The sequence below is a fragment of the Helicoverpa zea genome, chromosome 4 (assembly GCF_022581195.2).
Source record: "Helicoverpa zea isolate HzStark_Cry1AcR chromosome 4, ilHelZeax1.1, whole genome shotgun sequence".
In the NCBI taxonomy this organism is placed as follows: Eukaryota; Metazoa; Arthropoda; class Insecta; order Lepidoptera; family Noctuidae; genus Helicoverpa; species Helicoverpa zea.
In genome coordinates this window covers 7,745,800-7,762,285 of record NC_061455.1, presented here as the reverse complement: position 1 = coordinate 7,762,285, position 16,486 = coordinate 7,745,800, and the positions used below count along the sequence as shown (strand labels likewise).

Here is a 16,486-nt window from a genome sequence, read left to right as displayed (position 1 = left end):
AGAATTTATTTTATTAATGCACTTTCTTATGACGTGTTACGCCGACGGCTCGGGAATATGAATCGGCTTATATCTATGATGAGACAAAGAGAATTAAACTGTAATTATTTATTGATACCAACATAAACATAGCATTGATTATAGATAAATGCAAATATTGTAGAAAATGTAAGATTATAATCAGCTCTTTATTCTTTGCTTAAGAATGGAGAGAGATGGTTAATATAATAAATTATGTTAATAAATAAGTAGGCTATGAAAATGATTATTGTCCGTAGTAAGGGTCGTGCTGATGCTGCGGGGCGTACTGGGTTTCTACGTTTTGAGGAGCGTATTGGGGCCCATATTGCGGCTGGTACGACGGCGCCTGCGGAGACAACATTCACTTAGAAAAAACTATTTGAATTCAAAATTAATTGACACAGACAATACGAATTCAGCTGAAAGGAACTTCGTAACTTTTATACTGAGGGTTAAATAAACATGACCTGTTAGTAAGTCAGAATTTTGCAAGCCTTGGACTGCTGCTATTAAAATAAGTTTGTTTACATTCTAAGGTTCTTTACGCTTTAATTTTCACCTTGTCAAATATTATTAGTATCAAAATTATAATCGCTAAGTAAACGCGTAACAAGTTTTCGAAGCGATGTTACATTATTGTCATCATCATTAGATAGGTACTAATATTTTTTACTCGTTTTGTGGTTAGCCATAAAACTGTGCGGAATTTCTTAATTGGATATGTAATTAAGCACAACTAAACTTGATTTTGCTTTGATATAGAATATGTGCAGGTACCTGCACCTGTCAATTATAGCTCGTCCACCTGACAACAGACTCATTGCCCATCTATAATTTATTATGCCTATATCTACATTTATTCTGAGAATAGTGTAGTAGGCAGATATCCAAAGAGCGGAAATGAAACTTATAACACAATACTTTACGTCTGCAAGTCGCCCACGATTTTGTATTAATTTAATTGCTTACTTATTACTGATTTTATGGTATGCAGTCACTACTTATGATTTCGTGTATCAGTCTCGCCGAATATACTTGAACGCACGAAGTGTGATTCAATGTCACTGTTAAAACTATCTACATAATTATTTTAATAGGCGGTTCAATTTAATTTCAAAAAACTAGAACATATGGTTAGTTTTATGACACACTTTTTACAGGCCAGACAATGCAACTCCTTTGCTTGATTTGAAAAGAAAGGGAACAAAGAATGATATTCTCTTTGTCGTAGAATCTCGTAACATGGCTAACCATCAATATTTCATACCTGATAACTATAAGCTGGTTTCTTCTTCTCAACTTCCACGTGATGATGTTTCTTCAGCGCCATACTGTTAGCCATCAGCTCCTTCACTTTAAGTTTGGTCGACAGGAAGTTTGCCGCTAAAGCTTTGTTAAACGCTTTGATTTCATTGATTTTCGCTTTGAGGGCCCACAGTCCATCCTTGAGCAAGTCCAGCTTGCCCAGGGACATGTCATCGTCTTCCTGGTAGTCGCTGTGATCGTAGCTGGGAGTGTCGTAGGCTGCGCGCAGGAGGTGCTGGTCATCTTCGTCCAGATCAGCGAAGCGTGGCATGTGTCGCGATGATACTGTGCAGTACAAAGCAGTAGCTTATTAGGATTGACAATAATTCGAATACCTATATGGTCTGTTGGCTTTAGTTGATTAATTCATTGCTTTGTTCTTAGGACACTTTGTACAAAATGAACCAATGTGCATGTCCGGTCTTAGCGACACGACAAAAAATCTACATATAAGGTGCACCCCAGAAGGAAATAAGCTGTGTTAGTCTAAAAATGCTTTCGAAAAATTGCACCTTGTCCCAGTGTGGAAATCATAAAATAGTCTTTGGTGGGAATATTATGTTTGACACTCGCTTACACCGCATGGCGGAAACACTTTTTGGTTTCAAAATAAATTGAATAAAACTCTTACCACAGGTGATGATAAGTATAAAATATACGATTTTGAGGCACATTTTTATTTAAATCTGATGGGAACTAAGTGTTAAAACGTTTGTTAAAGTAAGCTGGCTGCTTTGTTCCCTTCTTGAAATAAAGTGAAGTTTAAAAGATTACCCTCATCAGAAAAATAATCAGGTATTAAAAATGTTCATCCACGGCACTTTCCATAGACTATATTTTTATGAGTCGAAAGATTTTTCTTACAAATTAACTTCAGGGTGCTACGTTATTTTTTTTATTCCTTATATATAGTTTTTTTTCCGTATCTCAGAAACAATACAATGTACTATTTACCTATGCATGTCTACATGTCGAGGTTGAATTAATGATTGATAGCGATTGGTTTATTGGGTTGTTAGTGTCTTATTATCATTGAACGTAATTAGTTACATAGCGTATATTATCTAGATAAATCATACAAAAACCAACAAGCAGTCGCCAGCTAATATTAAGTGGTTATGGTAATTAGAACTGACTGGTCATATCGATCCTGAGTGTCGAAAAAATTGAATAAATAAAGCAATTATTAGAATTATGTACATATTTATTTACTGGATGCGGAATACTAATTATCTTTGTGGTATGCTTACATATAAGAATTTTGTATGTAAGTAGCAATTACCCAAAAATTAAAAATAATTATATGTTACGTTCTTACATTTAGAGCACACGTAGAGGAACGACGCAATATTTTTGTGCGGAAGGAATTTTTATGTCGGACGAATTAAAATATAAATCTATTAGTGACTGCCCTCTGTAACGTAGATCCAATAAATTATAAAAAATATGTCTAGTCTGAGATATTGTATAATTCGAAGATGTATATTTTGTATATTATTAACCTTTCGCTATTTCGTTCAGTAAAAGTTGCTTGTTATAATTTTCTAAGCGCATGTTTTTTCTAGGATGGCAAGGATAGGGTAAGCGGGACAAGCTAGCACTATCTCCTTTTCGCACTCATCTTGTTTGTTTCCTCGTTTAATGTTTAAAAGACTGGTTTTTTGACATCAATGTGTGTATTTTTTGAAATAAGTAGTTATGTTAATAATGTCCAACTAACATCTCAATTAAAACTATAATAAATAGATTCTTAAAGTCTAATAATTGCACTGTGGAATTACTTAACACTTACTATAACACAATGTTTGTAATCAAAAGGATGACAGACAATCCTAGTTTACATGTTCAAAGGTAATAAGTCGAGGATATCTAAATTACTTTAATTAAGTTATACAGGCGTAGGTATATGTTTTCTACGGCACAAGACCAACTTAATATTCACTTATTGCTTTTGTCATTTTAGAGATCAAAAATCACCAATTTGTTGCAGCTATATACCTAAGTAGTTTTAGTTTCACACAACAGTTCCTTATAAGTAGGTACCTAGATTAATAGCCACACGTTAAACTCACAAAATAGAAAGAAAACTTAATGCTTATATTATTACGTTGTCAAAGTAATGGAAGACGTAAAACTAAAGATACAGCAAAAAATATATTAATATCAACATATGCGAGTATTTGCGACGGATAACATAAGTCGTTTTTACATTCTTAAGATAATTATAACTTCCTTGTCGTACATGCAATTACATGGTAGCTACTTAATGTGTAACATTAGCTTAAAAAATATATCAATGTGTAGGTGGTAAGGTAAGTTAATACGTCAGCCGAATATTTTGGATCGATTGATTTTTTTTCGGCGAGACTTAATTGTTTGATTATAATGATACCTATTGTAGCTATTCATGGAATTTAAAGACCGTAATTTTATTGTGATATTTCCTTATAAAAATAGTATCTTCCTTGATGATCTGACTCGCAGAAAAACAAGTTAAAAACCATGAAATTGATAACGTCTAGATGCAGATTGCACTAAACTGAGGTTCACGTAACTAAGATATTCTTAATGGTGACTTAGTAAGAATACTCAATTTAATAGTAGGTAAGTATTCATCCATGATTTACACACGATGTTAATTCGAAGAAAGATATTGCTAACCGCTGTTAGCTCGCTATTACTGACCTGGATACAATTCTTTTTCAGATTTTCTTATAGAATACCAAAGGAATTCGGAATATTATGGAACTTGTAACAGTAAGAAGTCTACCCGGCTATCAGGCTCCTTAATTTAATGTGCCTAGCTGATCTAGCTTTTACTACCAAACTATAATAGCATGATTGCTAATAACCTACCACTACCAAAAATATAATTATTACTGTTACAAGTTTTGATAAACATACTTCTTCACATTAACGTCGCTGGCCGCTTAACATTCATCGTAACAGACAATGAATAAGTAATGGATAAGGAATTGTTTCACCACCTTCATGTTGCGATTAGTCTCAGTACATCGAAATGTAGTTTCAGAATAATTTTGAAAGACTCATTCAATTTCGCGTTCTAAATTCTGGTGGGCCAGCAGACGTTGTTTGTTTTAATGAACCAATGTATAGTAGAACAGTATGACCACTTACAACACACGACAATAAACTCACGCAAGTAACGGCTACGTCACATTGCAGACCGAGATTAATGCCTACAACAGCAGCGCAGTAGAATTTCACATTGGACTACCTATGCAATTCATAGGAACTTTAAATTAAAGCGTCGATCATTAGGTATCGGGTTTTTACTAGAATTCGGAGAACGATCACTATAAATTTTAAATTGTTGTCGGTTTAGTTTTAGCTACTAGCAAAAATATATTGTCGTCTGTGACCAGCGGTAGGTTAGTGTTGCTTAGTTGGGAACTTAGTGCGTCAGGTCTAAAAGCGAGCGCGGCGCCTCGCGTGTCACAAGCCAGCTCGCGCCTTGTATATATCGTCGTCCAGTTCAAACGCGGGATCCGCATAGCCTGAGTCGTCATAACGAAGTGACCTGAAACAATAGTCTATTAGCAAAATGCCAAACATATCACTCTGGTCATTAGATACACTAATTCTATCATATCTACCATTTGTCGATTTTTTACACCATTGTTACCAGATCGAGCATGAAGCACCGATTACACAGCTGAATACTTTGAATTTCATGCTTTTATTTGTGAAAAACCCTAGCCGGAATTGCCCAGTGAATGATAATTTTGATTCAAATATTGTAATAGCAAAAACAGGAACTATCTTTCTTTTCTGTAAACTCAGAAATACAAATCGTGTTCAATTCAATTCGTGTCATTCACAGTAACATTCGCGGCAAAAACTGAGTTATTTACGGGATTAAGTTGAATCGTAATGGAGCCTAGGGGCCACAAAAAAAAAAAACTCGCATAAGGTGAGGAGTGCGAGTTACCTGTCAGGAGTGCGAGTCCTGCAGCGCGAGGGCGGCGGCGAGCGCGAGGAGGCGCGCAGCAGCGCGGGGTCGTCGTAGCGCCGCGACACCACCGTGAAGTCGTGGTGCGCGTCGATCAGCTTCTGCAGCCGCGACACCATCTCGAAGTCCGACACCGATACCGGAACTAGGATGCCTAGCAACTTCGCTATCGAGTTCCTGAACGTAAACAATGCACAACTTGAATGATCATGTTACTCCTCAATGAAGATCAAGTAGGTGCCTACTTTGATAGATCTGCTTTAATCTTTGACATTATAAGTTGAAGAGCTAGTACCTATGTTTGGTTGAATGTGGATGTGGACCCTTTTTCCAGTACGTAAAAGAAGTTATTCCGTCAGGAAGTGGTTAAATTCGTGGGAAAGGTTCGTTTTAGTGTATACATATATTTTAAAGTGGTGTGTGTAACCTGAAGCTAGTGAGCTGCGCCTCCCTGCGCTGGCAGTCGGCGAGCGCCTCCTTGGTGCGCGCGAGGTCGTCGCGCAGCAGGCTGATCTGGTGGTCGCTGGAGCAGCGCTCCTGCTCGACCGTCTCGCCCGTGGAGCGCACCTGCTCCTTCAGCACGTTCACCTTGCGGCTGTACCGCACGCGCAGTAACTCCGCCTCCTCCAATTTCTTCTGTAGCTCTTCCACCTTGCGAGCGCGCTCCAGTGATGTTATCTGTTGCATACATAGATTACTTAGGTTGATTGCTCTTGCAAGACCTTCCTATACGTACCTATATTTACTATTTATATAATTAATTATTTGGGCTAAACATTTCTGCATTAGCCTTTTGGCTAGTTTTGACTACATTTACGGGCGGGTCCCAAGTAAATGTAGCGTGTAGTGTGTATTTATTGTGTGTGTTGCGAGAGACCGGAGACCAGAAGCGGGAGACCTATCCCCGTCATGGTTCACTCCGGCCGGCCGGAGATGGGGGACAGTATACTTTCCCTGGAACACTCGGTATATATATATACACCCGCGTGGTCGCTACTCCCCGTCATCCGCCTCAGATGTCCTGCGGGGGTTTAGTAATATTATTTATTTAAAAAATATAGCTACCTATAATATGTACCTTCTTCAAACTATTGTGAGATGTAAACCGTGATGGTACGTATAAAGCGAACCATTTTATAAAGTTCAACTGCAGTAAATGAGATCATGGTTTTGTTATACAAATCACTTTAACCTTGTATGCAAATACGGTATCCCACAGTGATCTGCTGGCTATATTTACTTTTGAAGTTCCACAGATAAATTAACAACATTAAAAACAATAGCAGGCGCAGACGTGTTCATGTAAGTTAGCTGTAAGTTAAAGTAAATGACTCAAAGACCAATGCATTTTGCCGTTGCATTTACCTACATATTGCATTATCTTTAATTTCTTTGTGTCTTTCGATTGTGAAAATGCATCGAAATTGTGGTGAATGTGACTCGTTATAAATGTGAATTGCATATTTTATTGTTTATTATTTTTTTTCTTAATTTTTCAATATTTAATCAATTGTTAATAATGTTATTTTGATCTTATTTCAAATTTTATTTTATTGTTATCATTTTCAGTCCGTCTTGAATGTATAATTGTTTGTGCTTAATTATTAATTTCTTTCCTGCAATTTTGTTAACCATAATTTGGTACTTCTTTTAATTTTTTTTTTACAATAAAATTATTACCGTTTTCTTTGCATGTGGTGTTAGCCCTTACGAAATTGTTACACGTGCTTTTATATGTATTAGGTACTCAAGTTTGTAAAAATGTAATGTGTAAACAATTGTTGGCTGACCTTAATCAAATAAATAAATAAATATGGGAGGTAAACCTTATATTCAGCGGCGTCGACGAGCTGCGCGTTGAGATCGCGTATCTGCGCGCGCGCGTCGCTGAGCTGTACCTGCAGCTTGTCACACTGGCGCGCGAGCTTCTTGTTGCGAGCCGCCGCCTCGTCGCGCTCCGCCTGCAGCACCGCGCGGACACGACAGCTCTCATCCTGCAGTTTGCATAACCATTTCAGCACATTTACATCATTTCAATATCCTTGGCTAGAATCAATTACAGTGTATACCCTAACGATAAAAAGGCTGTAACAACAATAAGAGTCAGTCATTAAAAACAACGGAAATTCTGCCTTGAAAACTGATAACTGTCAACTGGTCAAAACATTCAATACTCCTATTTTTATCTCTGCTTTACACACGATGTTGTAAATTATGAAAACGAACAATGATTCTTGTGGTTAAACCACCGAATGGATTAGGTTATTTTTTTTACAGTTCGCCTTAGTATATCATAAACTACCTATATGTAATAGAATTTAATGTGATTAGGTACGACATACCCGATATACAGGCTTAAGTCTAAATACTTTTAGTTTATTAGACGACTTACTTGAACACTAAGTTTCCGTCGTAGCAAATCTAAATGAAGATCTTTTCTCTGTAACTGTTCTCTCAAAATCCTTATTCGTCTTTGCAACTGGTAAACTACAGCGGTCTGAAACCCCGAAATTATGTTTTTGTAGTAAATGACAGAAGTTGGCCTATAAGTCAGCGCTGACATGCAAAATGTACGCGTGACTGGTCGGCGTTTGTCGCCCGATGATTATGCAGTCGACATCGCGTCATCGCGTGTGCTACCGACTGTACATTCAAAGTCACATCGGTTAAAGTAACTTTGCAAAAAGTTTGCAAACGTGCATTATTCTAATAAAAGTGTCTCCTAACTTGGCCTTCAATAGGCAGTTACTATTTTTCGAATAATATAAAAGTAGGTACGTCGGGTAGTTCATAAATATGAACACCTTAAAACCTACTTATTCATTTCAGGTCCGGCCCTAGCGCGACGAGGCGGTTTGCATCGACTCGCTCAAAGAGCTTGCCGACCTCGTCGAGCAGCAAGATGGGCCGGAATACGGACGGAGAGTCCGCAGGACGCCCCGGCTTCCGAATGAGGACTAGTTTCCCTGTCTTGGGCGGAGGTGAGTTCCCCGCGCGGAGGGAAGAGAGCGCTCATCACCTCCACCACTAACTGAGGCCGGGAGACTGAGTCAGCGGGGGGCTCCATGGGTGGTGCGTGTCCCGCACCATTTTGCAAGGGTGCCCCCACGGATCTCTGTCCAGAGTCCCCAGAAACTCCGCAATGGCCACCATTGGGATGATGGCCAATTGGAGGGCGGTCTTCGCGGCTCTGTGTCCCTCGTACAGCTCCGCTTCCCTGGCCTCCGCATGCGGTAGTACCTGGTGTACCGGTGTCTCGCAGTACGCCTCTCGAAGAGAGGCTATCTCGCTGGACCACCAGTACACGTTACCCATTGTATTTTTACATACCTGCATTATATAAATACGTCGATGTAGGAAATAAATAGGTCTACTAAAACAGTCGCAAATGATGTTATTCAAATCTATGAGGTAGGTACCTAACATGCACCACATCTACTTCATTAAATAACTTGATTGGCGGAGTGATGCAAATTATAATTTGATTAGGTACGTGAGGTTAATATTTTTGACATATTTATGATTTGGTGCTAAATTACTGTGCAGGATATGATGATTACCCAAATAATGAAATTACAAATGATGGTTTAATTGTGGCTCTCAAATTAGGTTCTGTATGACTGCTTTCTACAGTAAGCAATGCCATTACAAATGGTTAAAGTGCAAATCTTACTTCTTTAAGATATGGCAAGTCATGGAATGATCTTTCTCTGCGCAGTCTGGGCAGCGTACCATAGTATCCGTAATATAGCATCTACACAAAACACACGAGTTAACACACAGACAGAACACATGACAAACTCTTTGTACAAGTTGCAACATGGACTGTACAACCCGACACGCGGTAAAGGTGAAGGTAACGCTATATTATACATGTTATAACTTCATTACGTAGCTAAGGAGGTGCTCCAAAGCAATTCAGATCATAATATTGATGTTTTTTTGGTATGTCGGGCTACTTTATATCTACGTAAATATTTAGGATTCTACGTTCATACATCGTAAACACCAAAACACCCACTGTATTAATAAAAACCATTTCATATAGCGTGTGTCGTTCACAATCACATTAAATCCTATCGCATATACTTTATGATATTCTATGGCGAATTGCAAAAAAAATTACTTAATCCATTCAGTAGTTTAACCACAGGAGTCATTTTTCGTTTTTGTAATTTACAACATCATGTATAAAGCAGAGATAAAGTTAGGAATATCGAATGTTTTGATCAGTTGACAGCTGTCCGTTTTCAAGGGCGAATTTCAGTTGTTTGTAATGACTAACTTTTATATGGTGTTCCAATTTTCGCACATTTTTATTCTATTTACTTTGTTTGAAAAATTCCGTTTTTTATTTTTACGTATTTTTCTTTGTGTTAATCGACATATATTAACCAGTATATTAACGCATTTCATTTAATGTGATTATGAACGACACACCCGATATAAGCCTTTTTTACACGATACAATTTTCTTAAACGTTTGAAAAGTCAGCTTCACCCTTGGCCACCTGTACCACCTACTAACCTTGTCAACAATTTTATCGCTCTCAAGCCTCGCCAACTGCTCGGCACGATGTATAATAGATTCCGTGTGCAATTCTATGCCAATGTCTTGGGTTAACTCATCCATATTAAGTGTTCGGCTTAGACGTTCTAGGAATGCAACAAACTGTAACAAAATATCAATTTAATTTTTTTGGAAGTTAAACGTTTGATTAAGTGCAAGTTTATATGAGGTATACCTAGGTATGTAGATTCAAAAAGTTATTTAATTGTATTATAGATAGTTCAACTCAGATTTGCGCGCGGCCCTATGTGTGCGTCGGCTTGTAAATATACAACTTTCATTCGTGTGAAAGTGACGTCGTCCGAGCATGACGTGTTCTCATCGCTTTTTGTTATGGGTACAGTCGTTTACGAAAATGTCTAGTTCTTCACGGAGAAAATGTTTTAAGGAGTCAGGTAGCGTTTCAAAAAAATGAAACAACATTCAAAGCTTTTTATTATTACATTTTACAGTTTATCATTATTTTCTCATACGGCTTTTCAAATTGACATTGACAGTATCTAAGAAATAAATGAAGTGAAATATCTAAGATGAATTAAATACTCCTTACATATTTTCTAGCTCGGGGTACGCGGACAATAAATAAATGTGTGGACTAAGAATGTAAAAGACCTATAATTTAGTATAATAATGGAAACAAAATGTGTGGGGAATTTAAAAAAATTATATTGCTTCGCATAATGTCGACCAAAATAAGACGGAAATAATGAAACTCATAAATGAACGTTTAAGTCAAATTGATGAAGGGATGTTGGGTTATACTTGTCGACATGTACAAAAGAAAAAAGAAGAATACTATAGACATTTTGACATGGAGTCAGAATTTATAATTAACATAGGTGAAAGTAGCGAATCCGAAAATTCATCATTTGATTTTTCAAGTAGCGATACAGAATCATTATAAATAAATAAACTAAATTACGTAATAACTGTACTTTAAACAGCCGTATACAACCCCTAAATAACTGTATTTGTACCCGACTGTACCTCTTGTCACGCACACAAAGTCACTGTATATGTACAAGGGTTACCCACACATAGGGCCGCGCGCACGACTGAGTTGAACTTACTATAATTAGTTTTCCTTTTCACTAGACAGCTGACAGAAACGCGTGTTGTTAAGTTTAGTGAAGTAGATCCTGAGACCAGGATTCAGTTTACTAAGGTAAACATAATGTAGGCTGTAACTTCCTGTTTACACTTACATTGGCCTTATCTTTGCGTAAATTCTCTCTGGATAGTTCCTGGGCGTTGAGTTCAGATTCCAGTTTGTGCACTTTAGCTTCGAGCATGTTCCTCTCGTCTTCCAGGATACGTACACGTGTAGTAGCTTGGTCATGCAAGTGTGCCGTCCTGCCCAACTGTTGGGACTCCATTCCTAGCTTGTCGCGCAACGCGTCTATTTGCTACAATCATTTGCAAACATAACATTTAAGTAATTTACTTCATGTTTATTAATATGTCTGCTATAATCTGTGAGCTGTTTTGGTGATGATGAATAGTTACGCCGGCTACAGTTTAAGATAAGATAAGATTCATTTATTTATAAACATGAGTTATCATACACAACCACGCAAGATCTTATAATAATAGGGTAGGTAACAGTCTGTTTGGCCTTTAAGGTATTTTAGTAATTTAGCAATGGTAATGTCTGTTACAAACATTCAATTTTACTAGAAATGTGTTAGTAGTCATAACATGTCAGCTAAAGATAGGTACGGTCAATAAATGAGTGGTAAGTTACAATTTGTCAGTTAGAAATTCATTAATGTCGTAGTTAGGTACACTTATCCGCTAATATATCCCGCAATTTTATTTTAAACAGTTTAATATTTAAATCTTTATATGCCTGAGGTATTTTATTGTAAACTAGCTGATCCCGCGAACTTCGTATCGTTTAAACCTTCCCTAGACCTCTACAAACATTTTGAAACCAAAATAAGCTAAATCGGTCCAGCCATTCTCGAGTATTAGTGAGACTAACGAACAACAATAATTCATTTTTATATATAAGAAGATAGGTAATTGGTGCCATACAGAAAATACTTTTTCTCATTAAAGTAGTTTTTGATGTGTGAAGGCGAAGTCTGTCTTTATCTCGTTTGTTACGCACTATCAGATAATCGTGGAAACAGCTCAGGATTTAATTTAACAACAATGGCTGTTTCAAGAATATAGGTACAGACATGATAACGGTAGTATTTTAAATCTTTTAGAGAAAGGCATACAGTTATCAGTTGTTTTTAAATTAAACATAGCTCGTATGCATCGCTTTTGTGCTTTGAACGCTACGTGATGACTTCCCCAAAACATAATTCCGTAGCGTAGGTAATAGCGATGCCAGTATTCCATGATAGGCAGTTATTAATGTATCTGAGTTGAGCACTGGGGATAGACTGTATAGTGCGTATGCGGAAGAACTTAATCTTTTACGGAGTTTCTCAATATGTTTTTACTAGATAGATATGTACTAATGGGGGGTAATGAGGACCTGGTGTCTCAGAACAGACTTGCGGGCCGTTCGATCATAAGCAGCGGCCGATCCGTGGATGTGTGATCATCTATTCTTCCGTGTTAAGGAAGTTACGTTAAATATAAAAAACTGGGACTCAGATTCATGTTGAATCCCGTAAGACTGGAAGCCAAACTCGAAATACGTACCTACATCTGGGAAAAAGAAGTTCAAGTCATAATAATATGTTAGTCATAGTAGGCCACTTACTACAGATTTGTCTTTATTATCACTTAATATCTCGCGAATTCGGTCCTTTATGGTACTTTCATGAGCTTCTACAAATCGCGTCGGCAAACTCAGCAGTATAGCCAATGACTCCATCGTGTTGCGGTATTCTGCGTGAAGTCTTTGATATTTTTCATCCCGATGTCGTAAATCCTCTGAAAGTAAATCAATAGATATTTATGACACAGTTGTTTTCAATTATTTACATACTTTTATAGAATTTACCTTTTAGTTGAATTATTATAGATTCATTTTGGTTAACATTATCAGTAACGACATTTAAGTTTTTGGAACAATGTGACAGTTTTTCTCTTGCTTCGTGCAGTTCCCGTTCGATAACTCTGTTTTGTACACAAAGAGACTCTTTTTCTTGTTTGAGTCTTTCGATATCTAGAAGTTGGCCTGATATTTGTCTCTGCATTATATCCTTATCATTGTTAGCCCTCTCTAGAGCATCTCTACAACTCCTCAGATCTTGTTCGACGGTTGATAAGTTTTCTGTCGTATTCAGAAATCTGTTTTTCAGTCGAGTTATTTCTTGAACAAGTTCTGCCGCTTTTATAATCAAACTTTCCGGGGAATGTGTGTGCGCGGTGTCACAAAAGTCAGATTCCAAAGCCGCAGACATTCGTCGTATGAGATCGTGAAACTGGCAACGAGCATTTTCCTTTTGTTGTTCTTCGCTGTGACATTCTAATTCAAGAGAACGCAATTTCTTTTCCAAATCTTTAATCTTTTCTTCACAGTAGCGGTTGTCTCTTTGTAGTGTTTGAACTGTGATTTCACTGCGCCCCTGGGATGTTTGGAGATTCCGTTGGATCTCTTCAAGATCTTGAATCTTCTTTCTAAGAGACGATATGATGGCATTTTGGCGAGCATTCTGTTCACGGAGATGGTCGATTTCCACTTGCTGTTCAAGTATTCTCTGATCTCGGGATAACATTTGGTTTTTTAAATCACTGTTCTGTAAAAAGATATAAACGAGCTGTACCTAGCTGTATGAAAAGATTGAAGTTCTTATTATCCTTTATAAAAAAAATAACTAGAAGAAGTGTAAAGCAAAGGTTGTGGCTTACTTCAGATATCAGCTTATCCCGCTTATATTGGAGCCCGGCGAGATCACTCCTTAGACTGGTTATTATATCGTTACCAACGTCCGCCTCCATCTGAACAAATTGAAATTGAAGGTGAGCTCACTAGTCCATATAAATATTTACCTAAAATATCACAGGTAAGTTTCCAGACTGTTCATAGGATGAAAAACTTACATAACTCCATGGTAAACTAGGTTCTGATACACTAAAGTAAAAATAAGTCAGTATATCGTGGCGAGCAGAAGACGACTAGTGTAGTTAAGTACGCTTTGGTCGGAGCGTAGCGTGATACGCCTCGAGGCTTCAGACTTACCGAGAGTCACGATACCTTATCCACCGACCTATAAAGGTACATACTAACATGCATACCTTTTAAATTTACATAAACGGTGGGGAAGCCTACCCCAAATCACGATTTTTATGGACATGATAATTGGTTGGATTGTGATATAGTTGCGATGTCATCAAGGCTATCTATCTTGGGGTATGTCGTCGAGGAAAACACGAAAATGTTTCTGAAAGGGAATTTTGTGGAGTTCGAACTCTACGACTTGGTAATACCTACTGTGATATAGACAGGAACGTAAGAATACCGGTATACCGACTTATGTTTATATTCCACGAGAAATCCGTGCGAGGTACGGGACAATGCACGCTACCACCCTTCAGCGAACATTTTTCTAATTCTCGGTATATTTATCGACCTTTTCATTTACCCTCTTTAGATGAGTCAATTTCGCGCATCGGTTTATAGAATCTATAGCAAATTCATGGTTAAATTTTGGTGAAAATTAACTTTTACGAGTATCACATTAAAATATCTAAAGTATTAGTAGGTATAACTTTATTTTTACATCTTGAGTGGTTCCCAGATTAACCATTGATGACAAGCTAGGACAGCATCACCCCATCATAATTGTGTCACTGCTTTTCGTGCCGTGAACGTATGAGAGACAATTACCACTATTGTTCACGACGGATCGGTAGTCAAACTTCCTCAAAGTTCTTACATTGGCACTTGCCAACTGGAATCGAACTCGAACCTCGCACTTGAGAGGCAGGTGCATCACTAGTAACAATTAATAATATGTCCAAGGCCGATTTCCGGCACGGCGGCTGTGCTTATATAAGGAGATTAGCAAACTGCTCAGGACATTATACCTATACCCAGTGCACAAGCATTTGCGCATAGTACACAAGTGCACTCACTATTCCTTTACTCTCATAGCCCGATGGGATAGCAATCCGACACAACCGGAAAGATATCAGGCGCAGGACCGATATTAACGTGCTCTAAGATGCACGGGTGAATCAATCACCATCTTCCAGAATACGGGCTGCTTTGTGAAAGTTTGTAAAACTCACAAAGCGATTTCAGCCCGACGTTTAGGATAAAAACGTTTATTTCAAAGAAAAAATTGTGGAATGCCACATACGCTTTAATCGTAATCGAGTCGTGATTGGATCGCAGTCGAACGTGAATCGTATGTTGCTTAAGTAAAATTAGGAGAATCGTGCCCCAGGGCTGTGGGATTGTATGACAGAGTTAACGTAGGCCTGCAGCATGAGGGGCAAAACAACTGCAAAACGACTATACCTACGGCCTGATGGGGTATCGATGACTAAATGAATTTTGTTCCACTTTTATCTGCATGAAAATCAAACTGACTAGAAAACAAATATGAAGTGCTAAAGCTGCTTACCACTTTAAAATGAGTAATGGCGATACAGGTTTCTACTAAGAATGTATAAACAAATAGGTAGCTTATGTAGGTATCAAGTTCCTATCAACAGATGCATTACACCGCATACCTTCAGAAAAGTAGGTACCTTTTGTTTATCGCGAGTCCGACGCGAGTCTACCAAATCCGTCCTATTTTGTTCAAAAAAATAACAATTCTATGTACACACCTCGGTTGGACTTTTGCTGCACAACGCTTCGTATACTTTCCAATTTTCAGCTTCCTCGCTGGCCTTATCTTCTTCCATTGTTTTGCTGAGGTATTGGTTCAAGAAGCACCGAGTTACATACTGTGTCCACACAGTCAATATTGCGTTGCTATGGATTTGGAGGTGCAAACAAGAGAATCGATTAAAAAGACAACAATACAGCGACGGGCTTGCAACCGTTGCGTGGCGAGTTTACCATTTATTTATTGAGATAATGTGAAGATACCTATATCAAGTTTTAGGTCGGGGACTGGTTTGTTCTCTTTAGTTCTATGATAGAACAAATGGGATTTTTTTTCACTTGTCCTTCAATATTAAGTAAACATAATGGTAAAACTATTGAGAATCTCTAATCTCTGACCAAACGGTTTAAAGTTTAGGATACACGCCGTAGGGCCAGGGCTCAATTCTACTTAAGCGACATGCAAGTTTCATACGATTGATATCCAACCATTGACATATTATCCAACATTCAATTAAAAAAATGCGTTGGTAACACTGGCGCAATGGACTCTGTGGTTGTAAGTGTTGCCATTCAAATTCTACCCAGTTTTAATGAGTATATGAACAACACAACACAATAATTGATTACGATTGTAGAGCAGACTACCCTGTAAAGATAGAAAGGCAGTCCAATGAAATGGAGAATATGGTTGGTCTTATAATAGTAGCGGAATGCCGCTTAAGGTTAAGGCTGCGGTTCCACTGAGGCGGAGACGAGCGGAGCTGAAAGGAGACGTGTGGGGATCGACCAACCACATTACATAAAAAAGACGAGATGTGGATTTCATGTAATGTGATTGGTCGATCCCCACACGTCTCTTCTCAGCTCCG

General features: G+C 37.9%; 2 protein-coding genes across 5 annotated transcripts; both read right to left on the bottom strand.

The window, feature by feature from the left end:
- Positions 1-93: 93 nt before the first annotated feature.
- Positions 94-4,691, bottom strand: LOC124629598. 3 transcript variants are annotated; one of them, XM_047163078.1, is made up of 3 exons: positions 4,465-4,691; positions 1,289-1,611; positions 94-367 (listed from the first exon to the last, which is right to left on the bottom strand). In XM_047163078.1, the coding sequence occupies exons 2-3, from the start codon at positions 1,595-1,597 to the stop codon at positions 266-268; spliced, it is 411 nt and encodes a 136-aa protein (XP_047019034.1). In that variant the 5' UTR covers positions 1,598-1,611; positions 4,465-4,691; the 3' UTR covers positions 94-265. The 3 variants fall into 3 exon arrangements, with proteins under 3 accessions (XP_047019034.1, XP_047019035.1, XP_047019033.1); XM_047163079.1 differs by having other exon boundaries at positions 4,486-4,691; XM_047163077.1 differs by lacking the exon at positions 4,465-4,691 and adding an exon at positions 1,958-2,561.
- On the bottom strand, positions 3,699-15,748 carry LOC124629596 (coiled-coil domain-containing protein 170). 2 transcript variants are annotated; one of them, XM_047163073.1, is made up of 12 exons: positions 15,614-15,748; positions 13,685-13,774; positions 12,834-13,572; positions 12,591-12,763; positions 11,074-11,274; positions 9,827-9,970; positions 8,973-9,053; positions 7,692-7,796; positions 7,126-7,293; positions 5,727-5,977; positions 5,279-5,476; positions 3,699-4,867 (listed from the first exon to the last, which is right to left on the bottom strand). In XM_047163073.1, the coding sequence occupies exons 1-12, from the start codon at positions 15,689-15,691 to the stop codon at positions 4,783-4,785; spliced, it is 2,313 nt and encodes a 770-aa protein (XP_047019029.1). In that variant the 5' UTR covers positions 15,692-15,748; the 3' UTR covers positions 3,699-4,782. The 2 variants fall into 2 exon arrangements, with proteins under 2 accessions (XP_047019029.1, XP_047019030.1); XM_047163074.1 differs by lacking the exon at positions 8,973-9,053.
- Between the last annotated feature and the right edge of the window lie 738 nt (positions 15,749-16,486).

Coding starts and splice junctions, on each gene's coding strand:
- LOC124629596 (XM_047163073.1), bottom strand. CDS start 15,691: ATGGAAGAAGATAAGGCCAGCGAGGAAGCTGAAAATTGGAAAGTATAC. Junction 13,573..13,684: donor GGGATAAGCTGATATCTGAA/GTAAGCCACAAC, acceptor ATCTTTTTACAG/AACAGTGATTTAAAAAACCA. Junction 5,477..5,726: donor GCGCAGCTCACTAGCTTCAG/GTTACACACACC, acceptor GTTTACGTTCAG/GAACTCGATAGCGAAGTTGC.
- LOC124629598 (XM_047163077.1), bottom strand. CDS start 2,000: ATGTGCCTCAAAATCGTATATTTTATACTTATCATCACCTGTG. Junction 1,612..1,957: donor TATACTTATCATCACCTGTG/GTAAGAGTTTTA, acceptor TGTACTGCACAG/TATCATCGCGACACATGCCA. Junction 368..1,288: donor AACCAGCTTATAGTTATCAG/GTATGAAATATT, acceptor TTGTCTCCGCAG/GCGCCGTCGTACCAGCCGCA.